Here is a 19,821-nt window from a genome sequence, read left to right on the forward strand (position 1 = left end):
ATCTTCTATTTGGTCCAAATCTTTTCCTGGAATCTTCAACCTTTCCCAGCATTACTGTTTTTTCCAAAGAATCTTGGCTTCTCATGATGTGCTCAAAGTATACTATCTTTCTGGCAATCCAGGGTATCTGCAAAATTCTCCTCCAGCACCATATTTGAAACAAATCATTTGTTTCCTGTCAGCTTTCTTGACTGTCTAGCTTTCACTTCTGTACATTGTAATCAGGAATACAATAGTGTGGATTATCTCAGTCTTGCTCTCCAGTGACACATCCTTATACCTGAAGACTTATTTCAATTTCTTCTTTGTCAATGCTAAAGTTCTGTAGTTCTTCTGTAGTCATGATTTTTGTCTTCTTAATGTTCAGCTATAATCCTGCTTTGGCATGTTCTTCTTTCACTTTCATTAAATGTTATTTCAAATCATTGCTGCTTTCTAACAGTAAAATGGTGTCATTTGCATATTTTAAATTACTGATATTTCTTCCACCAATTTTCACTCCTCCTTCAACTGAATCTGGCTTGGTTTTCTGTATGATGTATTCTGCATACAGATTGAACAAGCAAGGGGATAAAAATGAACCGTTGTCTGATATCTTTGCCTATAGAAAACCATTCTGTATCTCCATATTCTGTCCTAACTGTGGTTTCTTGTCCACAATAATGGTAGAGAGTCAAGGACAATCAAGTGCTGAGGCACAAACAATTCTTTCAGAACAACCTATAATTTCTAATGAGCCACATAGTCAAAGGTTTTGCTATATCTAGACTGGTCTTCTGAAATTCTTTGGTGTGCTCTAGTAGCCAGCAGATATTTGCAATATGATCTTGAGTGCTTCTTCACTTTCGGAATCCAGCTTGAACATTAAGCATTTCTTGTTCCACATAAAAGAAAAGCTTTTGTTGCAATATACTGAGCATCACTTGATTGCATGGGAAATTAGAGCAATAAAGTTACTGCACTCTTGGCATCTCCTTTCTTGGGGATTGGAATGTACAGTATATTGAATGTTTCCAGTCTCTGGGAAATTGTTTTGTTTTTGAAATGTGTTGGCAAATTCTTGTTAGGAATTTGACAGATTCATTCTCTGTGTCTTGATATAGTCCTATCAGTATCCCATCTACCCCAGCTGATGTATTTCTTCCCAGTGCTTTCAGAGCAGCTTTCACTTTACTTTCTAGAATTGCAGATTCTTCATAGGAGGATTCTTCTATTATGCAAAAGCAGCACTGCAAATGAATTCACAAAAGTTACTATCTAAAGATCATAAGAACATAAGAAGAACCCTGATGGATCAGGCCAAAGGCCCATTTAGTTTGGCTTCCTGTATTTCACAGTGGCCCCATCAGATGCCTCTGGAAGCACATGAGATACCTGTCTCCTGATCTCCCTCCCCTGCATATGGCAATCTGAAGTACCTTCCTTTTAAATCGCTGTAGTACAGCCAAAACTGTGCTCACGACCTGGGGTTCAATCCCAGATAGCGGCTCAAGGTTGATTCAGCCTTCTATCCTTCCGAGGTCGGTAAAATGAGAACCCAGCTTGTTGGGGGGGGGGGCAATGTGTAGCCTGCATAATTAAATTGTAAACCGCCCAGAGAGTGCTTGAAGCGCTATGGGGCGTTATATAAGCAGCACACTTTGCTTTTGCTTTTTGTAACCTGTGATGGACTTTTCCTCCAGGAATCTCTCCAATCCCCCTTTTAAAGGCATTAGGCCAGATGCCATCACCACATTCTGTGGCAAGGAGTTCCACAGACTAATAACACACTGGATAAAGAAATATTTTCTTTTCTTTGTTCTCACTCTCCCAACATTCAATTGGAGTGGATGTCCACTGGTTGCGGTATTGTGTGAGAGGGACAAGAGTTTAGCTCTATCCACTTTATCCACCCCTGCATAATTCTATACGTCTCCATCATGTCACCTCTCAGACACCTTTTCTCTAAAGAGCCCCAAAGGCTGTAGTCTTTCCTCATAAGGGAAGTGCCCCACGGCAGTCATCATTTTAGTTGCTCTCCTCTGCACCTTGTCAAGTTACACTTTTTTCTTTTTTAGGTGTGGTGACCAGAACTATACAGAATACTCCAGGTGTGGCCTTACCAGTGTTTTGTACAATGGCATTATAAATGTTGGCTGTTTTATTTTCAATCCCTCTTATAATGATACCTAGCATAAAATTGGCCTTCTTCACTGCTGCCACACACTTGGTTGACACTTTTATTGAGCTGGTTTTCCCTCAGCAAAGTTGTTATTCATTGTCTGGGTAATACACAAACTTAAAAATCATGCTGAGAAAAATATGCCCCAATATGCACATTGTTACGAGGGGATGCTGATGAGTATTGAGACCTTCCCAGAAAAAATTGAGCTAGGAAGTTGTAACTGCCACACTATTCTACATATTCCCCAAGGAGGTCAATGCACTTGCGACATCTGTCCTGCAGTTTCTTAAGTCCCTGCAAATAAAATTCTTCCGACTGCTGGGGTAATCACTCATTTGCAACATTATTTGCCTCCAGAACACTCCCAAATCATTGTCCCTTTAGGTGTTTTTTGAGTTTGGAGAACAGATAATAGTCAGAAGGAGCCAGGTCAGGGGAATAGGGTGGATGGGGCATCACTTGAAAGCCTAAGGATGTCAGTTTTGCCACTGTTTCCCCTGCAGTGTGTGACGAGGCATTGTCATGCAACAGGATGACACCTTTGGAGAGCTTTTCTCAACATTTTCCCTTGATATTTTGTCTCAACTTCATCAACAGTAATATTTTGCACTGATGGTCGAACCCTGTTGGAGGTAGTCCACCAGCAGAACTCCCTTATTATCCCCCAAAAATGTTGCCATTTGCTTCTGCACTGACCTTTGTACTCGGAACTTCTTTGGCCTGGGAGAACCACTCTGCCTCCATTCTTTAGACTGTTCCTTTGTCTCAGGATCATAACAACAAATCCATGTCTCATCACCAGTTACCAGTTTGCCCAGGAAATCTGACTAATTTTTTTCAAAATGTTCCAAAACAGCCACCGATGACTCCACACATTTCCTCTTTTGTTCGGTTGTCAAAGTGGGGATCCACTTTGCTGCCAGCTTTCTCATTTCCAAGTCGTTGTGGATAATGGCACCAACTCTCTCACGTGATATTCTCAGATATATAGCAATACTTTTGTCTCATATTCAGCTGTCCTCCATGATCATGTCATGGATGGCTTTCACAATTGAAGGCACAGAAACAGAAACAGGCCTTCCACTGGGTTTCTCACTTTCAATACCGAAATGGCCAGTTTTAAAATTGACAACCCAGTGTTTAACTGTTGCATATGAAGGGCCACTGTCACCCATAGTTTGTGACATTTCATCATGGATCTGCTTTGCACCTTTCCCTTGGAGAAACAGGAACTTGATTATGTTCCTATGCTCTTCCACATTGAACTTTTCTGGATGTGCTGCCATGTTCACTTTGGACCAGCAAATGAAAGATAAGTTAAAATCATAGGTAGTTGATTTCTCCACCATTGAATACAGACAAACTGGCCAATACACCCAGCAATTTATAGCTTCCTATATTAGAGAAATATATTTTAAAAATCACTGAAAAATTATTAATAAATTTGCACAGTTCTGAAATAAATTTCACATAAAAGTCTGGATAGTTACAGTTTCTTTATTCAGTTACAGCTTCTTTAGCAAATGAAAACAACTAATCAGAGTTCTCTTCAAATTTCCCCACATGAGAGCTTTATATTGGTGGGGAAAGTTCTTCCAAAGACAAATACCAAATGAACACTACTGGGGATGTTTACTCAGAAGCAACTTTTTTGTCTAATGGGATGGACTCCAAAATAGAAGAGCACAGAACTGCAATCATGTAAGATTCTCCTGTGCTGGCTTGCAGTTGACAAAAGGAATGCAAACAAGAACTCATTTTAAAACAAACTCAAAGGCTTCTGGTATTAAACTATTTGGTAATTGATGAGAGCTGAATCAACTGAATTCAGAAATTAGTAAGGGAGATTCAAATTTTTTGTTTTAAAGACTGGAATCAGCCTATGGAATGTCCTCTGAATATATTTATTCATTTATTTATTGGATTTTTTTATCCTGCCTTTCTCAACTAGTGAGGACTCAAAGTAGCATACAAAATTTTCAAACCAACAGGAGGCGGAGCTTGATCGCAGTGAAGCCAGCAGCTCCCGGTAACAGTTGGAACCGCCCGGTCTGGCGTCCCTCTAGAAAGGGGGGGACGGAAGGAGAGACAAGGAGAGGTCACCCCGAAGCAGATGGTGAGCCCAGAAGGTAGAAGATTTGGCAGCAACTGGGTCTTTCTTCCCTCTGAAAATTCACCCAAGCAAAGACCGGAAACGGGAGGCCATCTTATGGCAGAAAGCTGCGCGAAACTCCACCCCCAAATTCGCGAGGAAGGAGAACAGAAATACAGCCAAAAATACACAATAACAAAGCAAGCCTTTGATTTATGAATAACCTCATTAAGATGTAGAAGAAACTAAAGGGAAAATACCTGACCAAAAGGAGAAAGAGGAAGTGGCGAGCTGTGCCTGCCAGCTTGTTTTTTTCAAAGTGAACTGACTGTTAAACAGCAAGTTTATAATTAGCAAGCTGGGTCGAGGTCATTGAGATACACAGACAGACGGAAAAATTTTGTGTTTCTGGAAAAAAATCCCAGACGAAATACCACTCAAGGGTTCAAGGGACTGAAATCTTGTCAATGCTGTGTAGTCTGGATTTTTCTCCCTAGTTTGAGTGGGACTTTGAAAATAAAATCTTGTCTTTGGAGCAGGAGGCATAAGCTTTTGGGAATAAAAAACAGGCGATGAATCATCAGTGTGGCGACATAGATTGAGGAGCGGGAGGAGCCAGGACTATAGTTGAATGGGACTCTGATAACAGAAGCGTGTTTGGTTTTGGAAGGAAGAATAAATCTCTGGGAGCAACGGACAGTAAATTATCAGCTCATCAGCAAGAGGAACCAGGTCTGGAGTTATTAAAGGACTATGACGGTTTTTTTGTTTTGTTTTGTTTTTTGTTTTTGAGAGACTAGCTCCCTGTTTTGATGTGTAGTCTGGACTCTCATTTGGTTGGACTGTGTGGATATTGACAATATTGCTATAATATCTGGGCAAGGAGGGGAGGATATACCTAGGGGAGGTTTATGATGATGGGTTTGGTTTGTTGGTAAAATAGTGGAATCAAAAAAAATTATTTATACAAACCATATGTACTGGAAAGATGGAAACTACCTCCGAAAATGTTAAATATCAACGGCTGGGAATGTTGCCAGATAAAGAATGGCTGGTTACCATGCAAATGACAATAATAACAGGATTTCAGCAGGTAAATGAGCACCTTAGCCAGGTAGAAGACCTGATGAAAGGGAAACCATCAGAGGTTAAACAACAGCTAAATGAAATTGTATTAACTCCAGAACAGTCTTTATTGAGAGCGATGCCAGGTAACATAGATAAGATTAAGAGTTACCATGTGAGCTACTCAGCTATAATAGTCAGAAAAGGCGGTGTTAAAAATCAGACTACTGTCCTGGATTTAATTTTATCTCCCTAAAACTGGAAGAAAATAGAGGCACAGAAACGAGAGAAGGGTACTGAGAAAATATGGGAGGTGCCAGAAATGGACATCTTTTCAGACAGGCTGAATGTACGTCCAAGGCAGAAGGAAATTGAAAGAGGGGATCTATTTTATAATTGGTCTCGATTTCTTGATAGAGTTGGAATAACTTAGATTTAAATTAAAATATGAATATAAGCTGATATTTAGAGGATAACCAAGCAGTATATAGATATATAAAAGAGAATACAAAGTTGTTTATTGAAAAATGAATAGATCAGAGGTATGTATAATATGAATAGATTGGATGATTATATACTCTGTGTTCTCCTATTCTCAAAAATCTTTTTCTATCCCTTACACTCGCTTTTACCTTTTGTATTCCCTAGCCTATTCCTAGTAGTTAATTTTTTTTTCAAACCAACAATTACAACCAACTGAAATTTAAAACTATAGCATACAAGTATTTAAACACATTATTTATAAAATATGAATCAAAAGACATTCCTATCTCAGTTGCCTGCTAACTTCCCAAAGGTGTTTCTTAAGAACTGTTTTCAGGTGCCAGCAGAATTAAAGAAACGAAGGGGCCAACTACACCTCTCAGGAAGGGAGTTCCATGAACTAGCAAACAGAGAAATGTCTTATCTCAAGTCTTAACCAGATATGTCTGTGAAAGTGGTGGGATTGAGAGAAGATCATAATATATATGAGGGCTCATACAGATATAGTCTTTCACACAGGGTGGACCTGAGTCATAAAGGGCTTTAAAGGTCATGGGCAGTACTTTGAGTAGGGTCTGGAAACAAATCACTGAAGCTGTTGTAATGGTAGAGTCACACAACCCTAGTAACCAGCTCCAGTCAACAATCTGACTGTAGCACTTTGCACTAGTTGAATTTTCCAAACCGTCTTCAGAAGTGCATCACAGGAATCCAAATTGGCGATAATGAAGCTATGCGTCTCTGTAGCCAAATGAAGCCTCTCAAGAAAATTTATGCTATCATTTCAGTGACCAATGGCAGTCACATTAATGAGAGGTCTGAGAGAAAAAAATGTCACATTATATGGGATCTGATTCTAAAATTCTGTTTTAGAAAATTCTTACTTGCTCACTTCTTTGGAGACACATGATAACTGAATCCCTGAACCCCATTTTAGCAGATAATTTTAATCTTTTTCCTGTTTTCCTGTTTTAATCTTTTAATTGTATTTTAAATATATTGTTTAATTTATCTTTTAATATTTAACTTTTTTTAAATTGTATGAATTTTAATATTGTGAGCCACTTTGGGTCCCTTGTTGGGAGAAATGCAGCAGCAGCAGCACAACTGAAGCATGGATGGGCAGGGAAGGGGGCATTCCTTTGACCCTTGCCTGCGCTCCCAATTATGCAGTTCAACACTAGGGTAGACTGGAGGGGCGGGGTGGAGGAGTAGTCATCATTTATAAAAACACCCTTCAGGTTGCTAGGCGCTCTGCTCTGGTGATGCCGGGTCTAGAGGCCCTTCACGTATCGATTGGGGCCAGGGATGGTTACTGCACTCCCCACGACCTAGCCATTTCCTTACTAGAGCTGGCGGACTTCGTCTCCACAGCACTGTTGGTGTCTCCAAGGCTTTTGGTCTTGGGTGACTTCAACATACATGCGGAGACGGAGGTTTCCGGTCCAGCTCTTGGAGATCATGCCTCCTTGGACATGTCCCAACATGTCAATGGCCCTTCCCACGTGGGTGGCCACACTGAGCAGAGTGAGTGTGCTCCGATTGTGACTGACCTTATGTCTGTCCCCTTGTCATGGTCGGATCACTGCCTAATCAATTTCAACCTCAAAGTGGCTCTCCCCCCTACGGGGAGCAAGGACCTGTTGTTATGGTCCGCCCTCGAAGGTTACTGGATCCTATTGGATTCCAGGACACCATGAGAGGGATTCCGACTGATCTGACTGGCGCTCCTGTCGAGGCTCTGGTGGACAGTTGGCTGGCTGCCGCCACGTGGCTGCCGACACGATCACACCTAAATGCCTTCTCCAGCTCAGAGATCGTCCTTCGCCCTGGTTTAACACAGAGCTGCGATTAATGAAGCAAAATAAGAGAAGGCTAGAGCGCATATGAAGGCGGAACCCAACGGAAAATAATCAAATAGCTGCCAGGATCACGACTAACCTCTACCAATCTAAGGTGAAGGCTGCTAGTCAATCTTACTATGCTGTCCGGATAAGCAAAGCCTCCAACCAGCAGGCAGAACTTTTCTGTATAGTTCGTGATCTATCTGGAGTTGGTCATAGTGATTGACCTCCCCCTAGCATCTCACCTGAACAATTTGCAGCCTTTTAAAAATCAAAAGTGGAGGCCATCTGCCGGAATCTTACCCCCTATTTGAACACAGTGGATCAAGCTGAGACGGCCAGCACTCAGTCTTGCCTGATGAGACTTAATCACTTTCAGCCTGTGACGTCAGACACAGTGAACAGAATGCTTGACTGCTGTCGTGCCACCACCTCCTCCCTTCACCTTTGCCCAGCCTGGCTAATTAAAGCAGCCAAGCCTATAACAGCTGAATGAGCTACGGCAATAATTATTTGGTCTCTCCTCAAGGAGACACTCATTAGGTCCATTAGGAAGAAACCAAGCTTGGTGGTGAACGATATTGGTAATTATAGGCCCATCGCCAATGTTTCTTTCTTCAGCAAGGTAGTTGAGAGGGTGGTGGCCAATCAGCTGCAGGCTCTTCTGGATGAAACCAATGCCCTGGAACCATTCCAGTCAGGCTTCAGGCCGCGCCATGGCAGGGAAACAGCATTGGTCACCCTGTCTGATGACCTGCTGAGGGAGGCTGAAAGAGGCAAAATGTCTCTACTGGTCCTCCTCGATATCTCAGCCGTCTTTGATACTGTCAACCGCAGTACCCACCTGGGGAGGCTTTTGCCTCGCTCTGTTCCTTCTTGGAGGACCATCCTCAGAGAGCGCAGATTGGAGAGAGTTTCTCAGCCCCATGGAACCTCAATTGTGGGGTTCTGAAGGGCTTGATTACCTCTCCAATGCTTTTTAACATCTATATGAGGCTGCTGGGAGGGGTCATCAGGGGATGTGGGGCTTCGTATCATCAATACACTAATGATACTCAGCTCTACATCTCCTTTTTCCCCAACAAAAGTGGATGCTGTTTCGTCCCTTGAGTGCTACCTGGGGGTTATTCAGCAGTGGATGCAGGAGAATGGACTGAGGCTGAATCCAGGCAAGACGGAGGTCCTTCAGGTAGGTGCGACAGACATCAGTGGTCTGGGAAACTCCCTTTCCTTGGGGCGGTGGTGACTTTTACCACCAAAAGTGAGGTTGGCAGCTTGGGTGTACAACTGGAACCGGTGCTCACCATGGAGACCCAGGTGTCGTCAGGGGTCCGTTCAAAACACCTTCGGCGGATTGCCCACCTGCGTCCCTATCTTGATGTGGGGGCTCTTACAACTTTGGTCCATGCACTCGTAGTCTCAAGATGAGACTACTGTAATGCTCCTTCATGGACTGCTGCCTTGTCGTGGCAAAGGGGCTTGAGTAATTCCGAGAAGTGTCGTGCACGGACACTCAAGATGGACAGGTCATAAAGGAGAGTTCTGACTAAACGCAATCCACCTGGAGCAGGAACTGGCAAGCCACTCCAGTATCTTTGCCAAGAAAACCCCATGAATAAAAACAAAAGGCTAAAACATATGACGCTGAAAGATGAGCCCTTCAGGCCAGAAGGCGTCCAACATGCTACTGAGGAAGAGCGGAGGACAAGGACAAGTAGCTCCAGAGCTAATGAAGTTGTTGGGACAAAGCCGAAAGGACACGCAGCTGTGGAAGTGGAAGTGAAAGGAAAGTCCGAAGCTGCAAAGAAAAATACTGCATAGGAACCTGGAATGTAAGATCTATGAACCTTGGTAAGCTGGATGTGGTCAAACAGGAGATGGCAAGAATAAACATTGACATCCTGGGCATCAGTGAACTAAAAGGGACAGGAATGGGCAAATTCAATTCAGACGATTATCATATCTTCTATTGTGGGCAAGGAGCCCGTAGAAGGAATGGAGTAGCCCTCATAGTCAACAAAAGAATGGGAAGAGCTGTACTGGGATACAATCTCAAAAATGACAGAATGACTTCAATATGAATTCAATGCAGACCTTTCAACATCACAGTAATCCAAGTTTATGCACCAACTACCCATGCTGAAGAGTCTGAAATTGACCAATTCTATGAAGACTTACAACACCTTCTAAAAACTGACACCAAAGCAAGATGTTCTCCTCATTATAGGGGATTGGAATGCTAATGTAGGGAGTCAAGAGAAAAAGGAACAACAGGAAAGTTTGGCCTTGGAGTTCAAAACGAAGCAGGGTAAAGGCTAATAGAGTTTTGTCAAGAGAACAAGCTGGTCATCATAAACACTCTTTTCCAACAACACAAGAGGCGATTCTACACGTGGACATCACCAGATGGGCAATACTGAAATCAGACTGATTATATTTTCTGCAGCCAAAGATGGAGAAACTCTATACAGTCAGCAAAAACAAGACCTGGAGCTGACTGTGGCTCTGATCATCAGCTTCTTATAGCAAAATTCAAACTTAAACTGAAGGGAGTACGAAAAACCACTGGGCTAGTCAGGTATAATCTAAACCAAATCCCTTATGAATACACAGTAGAAGTGAAGAACAGATTTAAGGAACTATATTTGGTGGACAGAGTGTGGGAAGAATTATGGATGGAGGCTCGTAACACTGTACAGGAGGCAGCAACAAAAACCATCCCAAAGAAAAGGAAATGTATGAAAGCAAAGTGGCTGTCCAATGAGGCCTTAGAAACAGCAGAGAACAGAAGGGAAAGAAAATGCAAGGGAGATAGGGAAAGGTACAGAAAACTGAATGTAGACTTCCAAAGAATAGCAAGGAGACACAAGAGGACAAAGAAATAGAGGAAAAGAATAGAAAGGGAAAAACCCGAGCTCTGTTCAAAAAAATTGGAGATATTAAAGGAACATTTTGTGCAAAGATGGACATGATAAAGGACAAAAATGGAAGGGACCTCACTGAAGCAGAAGACATCAAGAAGAGGTGGCAAAAGTACAAAGAAGAATTATACCAGAAAGATCTGGACGTCCCGGACAACCCAAATATTGTGGTTGCTGACCTTGAGCCAGATATCCTGGAGAGTGAAGTCAAGTGGACCTTAGGAAGCACGTCTAACAAAAAGGCCAGTGGAGGTGATGGCATTCCAGGGGAACTATTTAAAATCTTAAAAGATGACGCTGTTAAGGTGCTACACTCAATATGCCAGCAAGTTTGAAAAACTCAGCAGTGGCCAGAGGATTGGAAAAGATCAGTCTACATCCCAATACCAAAGAAGAGAAGTGCCAAAGAATGCTCCAACTACCAGACAATTGCACTCATTTCACACGCTAGCAAGGTTATGCTGAAAATCCTACAAGGTAGGCTTCAGCAGTATGTGGACCGAGAACTCCCAGAAGTACAAGCTGGATTTTGAAGAGGCAGAGGAACTAGAGACCAAATTGCTAACATGCGCTGGATTATGGAGAAAGCCAGAGAGTTCCAGAAAAACATCTACTTCTGCTTCATTGACTACGCAAAAGCCTTTGACTGTGTGGACTACAGCAAACTATGGCAAGTTCTTAAACAAATGGGAGTGGCTGACCACCTTATCTATCTCCTGAGAAATCAATATGTGGGACAGGAAGCAACAGTTAGAACTGGATATGGAACAACTGATTGCTTCAAAATTGGGAAAGAAGTATGTCAAGGCTGTATATTGTCTCCCTGCTTATTTAACTTATATGAAGAATACATCATGCGAAAGGCAGGAGTGGATGAATCCCAAGCCAGAATTAAGACTGCCAGAAGAAATATCAACAATCTCCGATATGCAGATGATACTACACTGATGGCAGAAAGTGAGAAGGAATTAAAGAACCTCTAAATGAGGGTGAAAGAGGAGAGTGCAAAAAATGGCCTGAAGCTCAACATAAAAAAAAAACAACCTAAGATCATGGCCACTGGTCCCGTCACCTCCTGGCAAATAAAAGGGGAAGATATGGAGGCAGTGACAGATTTTACTTTGTTGGGCTCCATGATCACTGCAGATGGTGATAGCAGCCACTTGGGAGGAAAGTGATGCTTCTTGGGAGGAAAGTGATGACAAACCTAGACAGCATCTTTAAAAGCAAATACATCACCTTGCCGACAAAGGTACACATAGTCAAAGCCATGTTTTTTCTAGTAGCGATGTATGGAAGTGAGAGCTGGACCATAAAGAAGGCTGACCACTGAAGAATTGATGCTTTTGAATTGTGGTGCTGGAGGAGACTCTTCAGAGAACAAACCTATCCATTTTGAAGGAAATCAACCCCAAGTGCTCACTGGAAGGACAGATCCTGACGCTGAGGCTCCAATATACTGGCCATCTCATGAGAAGAGGTGGCTCCCTGGAAAAGACCCTGATGTTGGGAAAGTGTGAAGGCAAGAAGAGAATGGAATGACAGAGGATGAGATGGTTGGACAGTGCCACCAAAGCAACCAACATAAATTTGACACAATTACGGGAGGCAGTGGAAGATAGGAGGGCCTGGCATGCTCTGGTCCATGGGGTTACAAAGACTTAACAACAATAACAACAAATGCGCTCTACGTGGGGCTGCCTTTGAGACTGATGCGGAGACTTCAGATGGTACAAAATGTGGCGGCCAGACTTCTTACAGGGGTAAACAGATACCAATATATTTCCCCCACGCTGGTCGCCTTGCATTAGCTGCCCATTCATTTCCACACTGATTTCAAAGTTCTTATGATTACATATAAAGCCCTACATGGTTTAGGACCTTGATATCTGGCAGAACGCCTTCTCCCACCCAGTTCTGCCAGAGCCCCTTGTTCCAGCCAGGCCAGGTGGCTGAGGGGCCTAATGCCGAGGGAGGTCCAGAAGGAGGGAACGCGGAATCGGGCCTTCTCGGCAGTGGATCCTCACCTCTGGAACAACTTGCCTGTGAAGATCCACCTGGCTCCCTCTCTGGGTGTTTTCAGAAGCAAACTCAAGACCTGGATATTTGGGCAGGCTTGCACTCCTGCTGTATCTTAAATTCACATCTTACCATCTTGGATTTATAGTGCATGTTTATTGGTTTAACTGTTTTTAAATTTATAATGCCGTCCAGAGTAGACCTTTGGTCTAGACAGGCAGGGTTGAAATCTATTAAAATAAAATAAAAATAAAATCATCATCATCATCCTAAACCCTAAACAATGTCTAAGCTTCAGAGCTTGTCTGAAATATGCAAGTTCTCCTGAAAATGATCGTATCCTTGTAAAGGAGTAAATGGCATATGAAGCAGTTAAAATTTGTTTTAAAAACTGGTTAAAAAATTTCCTTCAACTGCTAGTGGGGTAAAGAACAAAAAAAAAAGCCAGGAATAATGTCCTTTCAAAATAAAAGAGAAACATACAAGGGAGGGAAGATTTTGATCTCACAACCTGCTCCTGACTTTTTATTTGTATTTTTCTTGTATTGTTCTATGTTAGCCCTTACCCACATTAAGAAAGGAAAGTCAAATTCCTGGGAAGACCAACACCACTACAACTTCACCAGGTGAGATGATAGATTTTGGTAGATACAGAATGATCAGGTAGTTGAGCTCAGGAGTCAATGCTCAAAGACCACTTTGTGAAGAACTGAAGACTCTAAATAACAAGAACAAGATTTGCTATCGGACAGCATTAAATATTTGCTTTTACCTTTTAAAGAAAATTGTGTTAATGTGCTTCCTTTTCACACCACCAAGAAGCCCAGACTGTATAAATAAAAGGTATTCTGTCTGTATTCTCTCTCTCAAGTGTTGTATCTGATAAATTTTTCACAAACGAAAACATTAGCTACAACTAATGCCAGTAAAGCTTCACCAAAACTGAATTATTAAATCTGCCTGCCTATATCCTGTTACAGCCTTCTTATGAATACTTGATTTTATTTTGTATAATTGAGAAGAGTTGTCAGGAAACGGTGGTTTTAATGGCAATCAAATTAAGATCAACTGGTATAAGTGTCACAATGAAGAGACTGTGTCAAGTGTTGATTAATTAATTGATGGGTCATTGAGAAACAAGGCATGTGAAGCTGTCATAAAGTGTTATACCTTGTAATCATAGCAACCTGCTTGCTATAAATCAGAATCCAACTGCAGTCAGAATTCACAAAAATAACACCTTCTCCAATAACAATTTTACATTTTAACTGTTTGATTTTTATCACTGTATGTCTGAACATTTTAAAATGACGCCAAACTGAAAAAGCAACATTGACACCCCATATTTGAGTTCAAACCTTAATTTAGTACATTTAGGGGGAAACCTCAGCTGTATATGCATGAAATATTTATGCTATAATATTGTCACTTGGAACATGTGAAAAAACATACTAGTATTTATATCAGGTTGATGAAAATTAGTTCTAAAGCGTTGATTTTTCCTAGTACCTTTGAAAAAATCATTTTCACTCAAGAGATATTTGATCCAAATTAAAAAAAAGAGGATGAAGCAATTGATTAATTGGCATTTAAGCCATCAGTCAGTGGATCCATCAACTGATTCATTTGCATTCTAAACAATCTGCTTATGGTCCAATAGGATACCATGTATTAATACAAAGTCAATATGATACCCATGAACTCATCACAATTCCTTATTGACAAGCACACAGATGCTTTTAATCCAAGCTTGATCTCACTGCATATATTTTAGAGTTCTTATATTGACTTTGTGCGTTTCAGGAATTTTTATTTTATTAAATACATTCCAGAATTATTTTGCATTCACTGAAGATGAACAAGAGAAAGAGAGACACTTAAAGTATCTGCTCACGTTCCTAAGTTCTAACAGTATGATTGATATCCCTCTTTGGTGGTAGAAGTACATCTATAACCTTTTGTCCTTCAAATATAGTTAAATGAAAAGGGTTAAAAGAATGCAAAATCATTTTTAAAAAGCAATGAATTTGTTTTGTAATTATATGTAGTTTTGGTGAATTTGTTTAAAACAGTACAGCTGAGAGGCAGATAATTGTTACACATCATTTCTATGTCTCACAGAAAGCCAGCTGAAGTGACCAATGTTAAACTGTTACCTATTTGATTTGACTAGATCTGACTAACCTAGGGTTGTAGTCTGATATTACAATTGCCAGGAAATTACGACTGGACAAAAATTGTCAAGGGGAACCTTTACCTTTACCTAGTCTCACTGAATTCAGTGAGGCTTGCTTGAGTGACATGTTGAGAACTACATTCTGCATCTCAAAACCATAAGAGCAAATATGGCTCCACTATGCTTATCTATAGATGTCTAACATCTAGACTTGTTATGTGCCATCAAGTTGAAACTGACTTATAGAAGCCCTAATAGGGCTGTCAAGGTAAGTGAGATATTTAAGGAGTGTTTTCACCAGTTCTACACCCCAATGAGTTGTATCGGGACAAGATGGGTGACATGATTGAAACGATGGGAGGATATATAAGCACCAAAGCTCTCCTAACATTGAGTCTCTCCTAACATTGAGTAAGACTATTCCCAGGCACAAAGCATAACACAGTAATTTCACAACTTAAACAAGAGAGCTTCTGAATATCTGGTCTCTTTTTTAAAAATATGTTTAAAAATATTTTTACAACCAGATACGGAATCTCTTTTCCAGCGCCAATGCCAGAAAGGTATTAAAAAGTTATCCTCCTGAGAGTCAGTTAATCGGGTCCTAACTGAAAGATTCAAAAATTCAGATTGCTGCAGTTCTGGAGCTGATTTCCCTTTTGAAGACTTGTGTCAGGAGCCTGGTCTCAGAAATCCCAAGATAATATAGTAAATGCTACAGTAGGAGAGGAAGAGAAAAAAACTCTAGTTTTCAACATATCCTGCCCAGACTTTATCCTATACATAATTATTAAAATAATTATCATTGTCAATATTTAGCAATACTTGACACTCATATAGTCCTTCTGTGTTCTATGTATTCCTTACACATTTTGGTTGGAATATGAATGTCAGCAGTGGCATTCGAGATACACACAAAATTTAGATTCTCCTTTATGGTGGCAGCCTTCTGCATTCCCAAACATTTCAGGGACCCTTTACTGCAGAAGTTCATGATGTGCTAATGAAAAGGGAAAAATCTCCAGTTTGGCCACTGATATTTTAGAGCAATCCAGTAAACTGGGTTAATAGCTCATGATGAATGAAGTAGTAAAGACGTGGCTGTCTTAGTTACACCTAGCACATTCACAGGTGATGCAAAATTTGAATCAGGGCTTTTTCTGCTCATATAGATCTTTCTTAGCTATTGCATTACAGCAGCTCTTTAAATATTAGTATGCAGTACCAAGTATACTATGACTGAAATTCTGTTGAGTAGCATAGTAAATTGTACTAGAGTAAGCCTGTTTAATTAATGGGGATTTGGTGAGTCAAACTTCTCCATAAATTCCAGTCATTCAAATGTTTTATGCTAAACTAAGTCACAACTAAAGTAGGCCCATCTGAACCAATGGAACTTATGGAGGAGTTGACTCATCAAACCCCACTGATTCAATGGGTCTACTATAGTGCAACTTACTACACTAAGCAACAGAATTTCAGTCTAGTATTAATGTTATTATTCCACTAGGGTTCATGTATAAAACAATAGATTGGAACAAATAAAAGCAATACTGTTCAGTGGCTTGAGATAGGTGTCAAAACGTAGCTAGCCTGAGTTAAATCAAATGTTAAAACTGGAATAGGAACTGAAATACATGAACAGATTAAAGTAGTTTGGACAGACTGTTGGCAGTCACTCATGCCCTGAAGATAAAAGTTTATTTGTCTATATGTGCAAAACTTCACTCTAGTCATTTGTCATTCTCTATAGCAATACATTTCCCAAACTTTTTGTTTCAAGACAGGTAGCTCTTAGAATGTATGGTTTCTAAACATAATAGAAATTTCCAGAACAAGTGCCTCAACTATTAGAGACTTATTATTCTGTAACAGTCTGTTCAGAAAGGAATAAAAGGTGACACATGAGCTGAACAGCTGAATTTTAAAGTGATGCCACATTTTCTGTGCAATTTCAACAGTTCACAGTGTCAACCATCTTTGTGGGAAAAGGCAGCTAAAAGTAATATCTAATTAATTACACTCTGTGGACACACCAAAATAACTAAATAAAATTGTCAACAAAATGTAACATGCCTTACATATTGTGAGGAATTCAATTTGTCCTTTATAGTACAAGTATATCTGAAATCCTGTTATTTCTGCAATAAATTAGATATATAATATAAATCTAGAATTATAGTTTTATCTAAGAAATCATAGCTAAAATGAACAATATCGCTATAACACAAAATTAATATGTTTTCCTGAATAATTTTAATGCATTTATTGTTTTGAACGGTATGTAAATACAAAATGTTAACAAAATTCAATATAAAGCAACAAAGAATCAGATTCAGACTGAACCATGCATGTAATATACCCACTGAAATTAATGGGACAAGACAGTCATGCCTGAATTAGACCACATCTAGATTCAAACCAGAGTATTTCTTGTTCTTATTGTTATGTTCTGTCAAGTCAAAACTGACTTATAGGTGAGGTATTTAAGGAGTGGCTATACCAATTTACCCCATCATGAGTTTTCATGACCAAGTAGGGAATCGAACATAGATCTCATGAGTCCTAGTTCATCACTCTGTCCAGTACATCACACCAGGAATCTAGAGTATTGCTACCATACTATAAAACCGACGGAATCTCAGTTATCCCTTTTTATCCTTTGTTACTACTAATCATTTGCTCAGGCTGCTACAGGTACAGAGGAAAAAAGCAGGGTCACCGGCCTCTTTGCTGAAAAGCCCACTACATCAGGGTTGGTCTTTCTTCAGGCAATAGCCAGACAAGAGATCACATGCTAGGCCACTCAATAAATAAACAAATACAGTGGTGCCTCGCATAGCGAGGTTAATCCGTTCCGTTTCGCTATGCGAAAACATCGCTAAACGGGAATAAAAAAGCCATAGAAACGCATTGAACTTTGTTCAATGCGTTCCTATGGCTTTAAAACTCACCGTTAAGCGATGTTCTGCCATAGCGCTGCCATTTTCGCGCCCTCGGTAAGCGAGGGCAGGGCGCGAAAATGCGGCACGGACCTTCCGGCGGCCATTTTGGAACCGCCGATCAGCTGTTCTCCCGGCTTCGTTATGCGATATTCGCTAAGCGAAACGCTTAGCGAATATCGCAAAGCGAAAAATCCCCATAGGGGCCATTGCTGAGCGAATGCTCCAGCGATGGCCCAGAGCGCCTCGTTAAGCGATTTCATCGCTCAGCGAGGCGCTCGTTAAGCGAGGCACCACTGTAATAATAATAATTTAAAAATGGCAACAACTGTTGTAGGGCATTTCATTCATACATCTAACAGTCAGTCTATGATGGTAATAGAACAGGGTAACTATCTCACCCCACCCTAACTAGCCAAGATGCATACAGTATGTAGCCTATTAGAAAAATGCATGTCAGCATGCAGAAAAATGCATTGGAATAGAGTCTGATTTTCTGCATACTAAGTTAGATAAACGGATTATACAACAGAGCGACTTCTCTGCTTAGAAACTTATGATCCTGTATGTCTTTGATTTATCTCAACCAAAAGGTTGCTTGAATTTTTTTTTAAACACAGGGCTTTGTGAATCTATTTGTATTATGATATAATTCAACAGTGAAAGTAGGCAAAACCAAGTGGATAAACCTGATGGATGCTGAAGTAACAATAATATAAACATTTAATTTCCGGTGTACATACAGTATGACATCTTTCTAATCACAAAACATCCAAGAGTAGCCAGACTAAAAAGATCCCAACATACCTGTTTTTTCTGAAGTTCTCAGAAACACCATGTCAGAAGGGATTCGTTGGTTCTGTTTAAAAAACAAAAAACAAAAATGTTCAGAATAAGTGATGCTAATCAAGTATCACATAAAATGAATGAAGGCAGGGGTGACAAAACTTTGCACTCCAGATTTCTGGACTATCAGAATCCCCAGCCTGTACTGCCAATGATACTGTGGGGGTTATCATCCAAAACATCTGGAATGTCAATGGCTTGTCACCGAAACTAAGATGTCACTGGAATTAATGCTCAACTATCATTTCACATTAAGGAAAATTCAGATTTCCACTTTTACACAAACTAGTAACATTTCAATAAACTAAAGTTCTTTAAATGAAATATCTACATGTGTGTGTGTGTGTGTGTGTGTGTGTGTGTGTGTGTGTGTGTGTGTGTGTGTGTGTGTGTGTGTGTGTGTGTGTGTGTGAGAGAGAGAGAGAGAGAGAGAGAGAGAGAGAGAGAGAGATAAACCACACACCTCAGTAATGGCTTTCAGGTTAAGGGGGAGGCCACCCTTTGTACCATTACAGGATTTCCATCAGCCTGGGGTAAAGCAAGCAACAGGCAGATTGCCTACCTTCTGACACTCAAACATTGCCAGAAATGTCCCCTAGACATGACAACAAAAAATATGTTCAAACCTTCCCCTCACCTGATTTCTGTAACTTGGGGATGGAATGCACATCCCAATTTGCCGTGTTTTCTGTGGAGTAAGTGGAGGCATGCCAATACCAAGGAGCAGATACATTGGTCAGAATCTACTGGAGAATGCAAGGTTTGAATAACGTAATGCTGCTAATTGTAGTTAATTGATGAGGTAATGCAAGTATGTCTTTGCTTATTTCATTCTCAAATTTGGGGTGGGAAAATTTGGAAAGTTCACCCACTGAGTGTCATTACTAAGGATTGTGTACTTTTTTCTCATTTCAATGGTTTTTTTGTGTGAAAGAACTGCAGAGATTTTTGTGCAAAAACCGTGTATTCTGCATTTAAAAGCCTGTATTTTGCATAAAACCTTGTATTTTAAATTTAAAAACCTCTTGTATGGGAGCAAGAAAAACTTGCAATGACTGGTGAATTTTTTTGACAGCAGTCAGAAACTTGTTAGATACAGTGGTGCCTCGCTTAACGAGTGCCTCGCTGAGCGATGAAATCGCTTAACGAGGCACTCTGGGCCATCGCTGGAGCATTTGCTCAGCGATGGCCCCTATGGGGTTTTTTCGCTTTGCGAAGATCGCTAAGCGATTCGCTTAGCGATCTTCGCATAACGAAGCCGGGGAGAAC

At 40.6% G+C, this 19,821-nt stretch overlaps 1 protein-coding gene across 6 annotated transcripts in view; it reads right to left on the minus strand.

Annotated features, from left to right (window-relative positions):
• ATP9B (ATPase phospholipid transporting 9B) overlaps window positions 1–19,821 on the minus strand; it is a 230,711-nt gene that overhangs the window by 148,004 nt on the left and 62,886 nt on the right. For all 6 annotated transcript variants that reach the window (XM_078393510.1, XM_078393511.1, XM_020781634.3 and 3 more), the window contains exon 7: window positions 18,514–18,565. In XM_078393510.1, coding sequence (XP_078249636.1) covers window positions 18,514–18,565 — 52 coding nt within the window. The remainder of the gene's footprint in view (window positions 1–18,513; window positions 18,566–19,821) is intronic.

This window comes from Pogona vitticeps, chromosome 4 (assembly GCF_051106095.1).
Source record: "Pogona vitticeps strain Pit_001003342236 chromosome 4, PviZW2.1, whole genome shotgun sequence".
Lineage (NCBI taxonomy): Eukaryota > Metazoa > Chordata > Lepidosauria > Squamata > Agamidae > Pogona > Pogona vitticeps.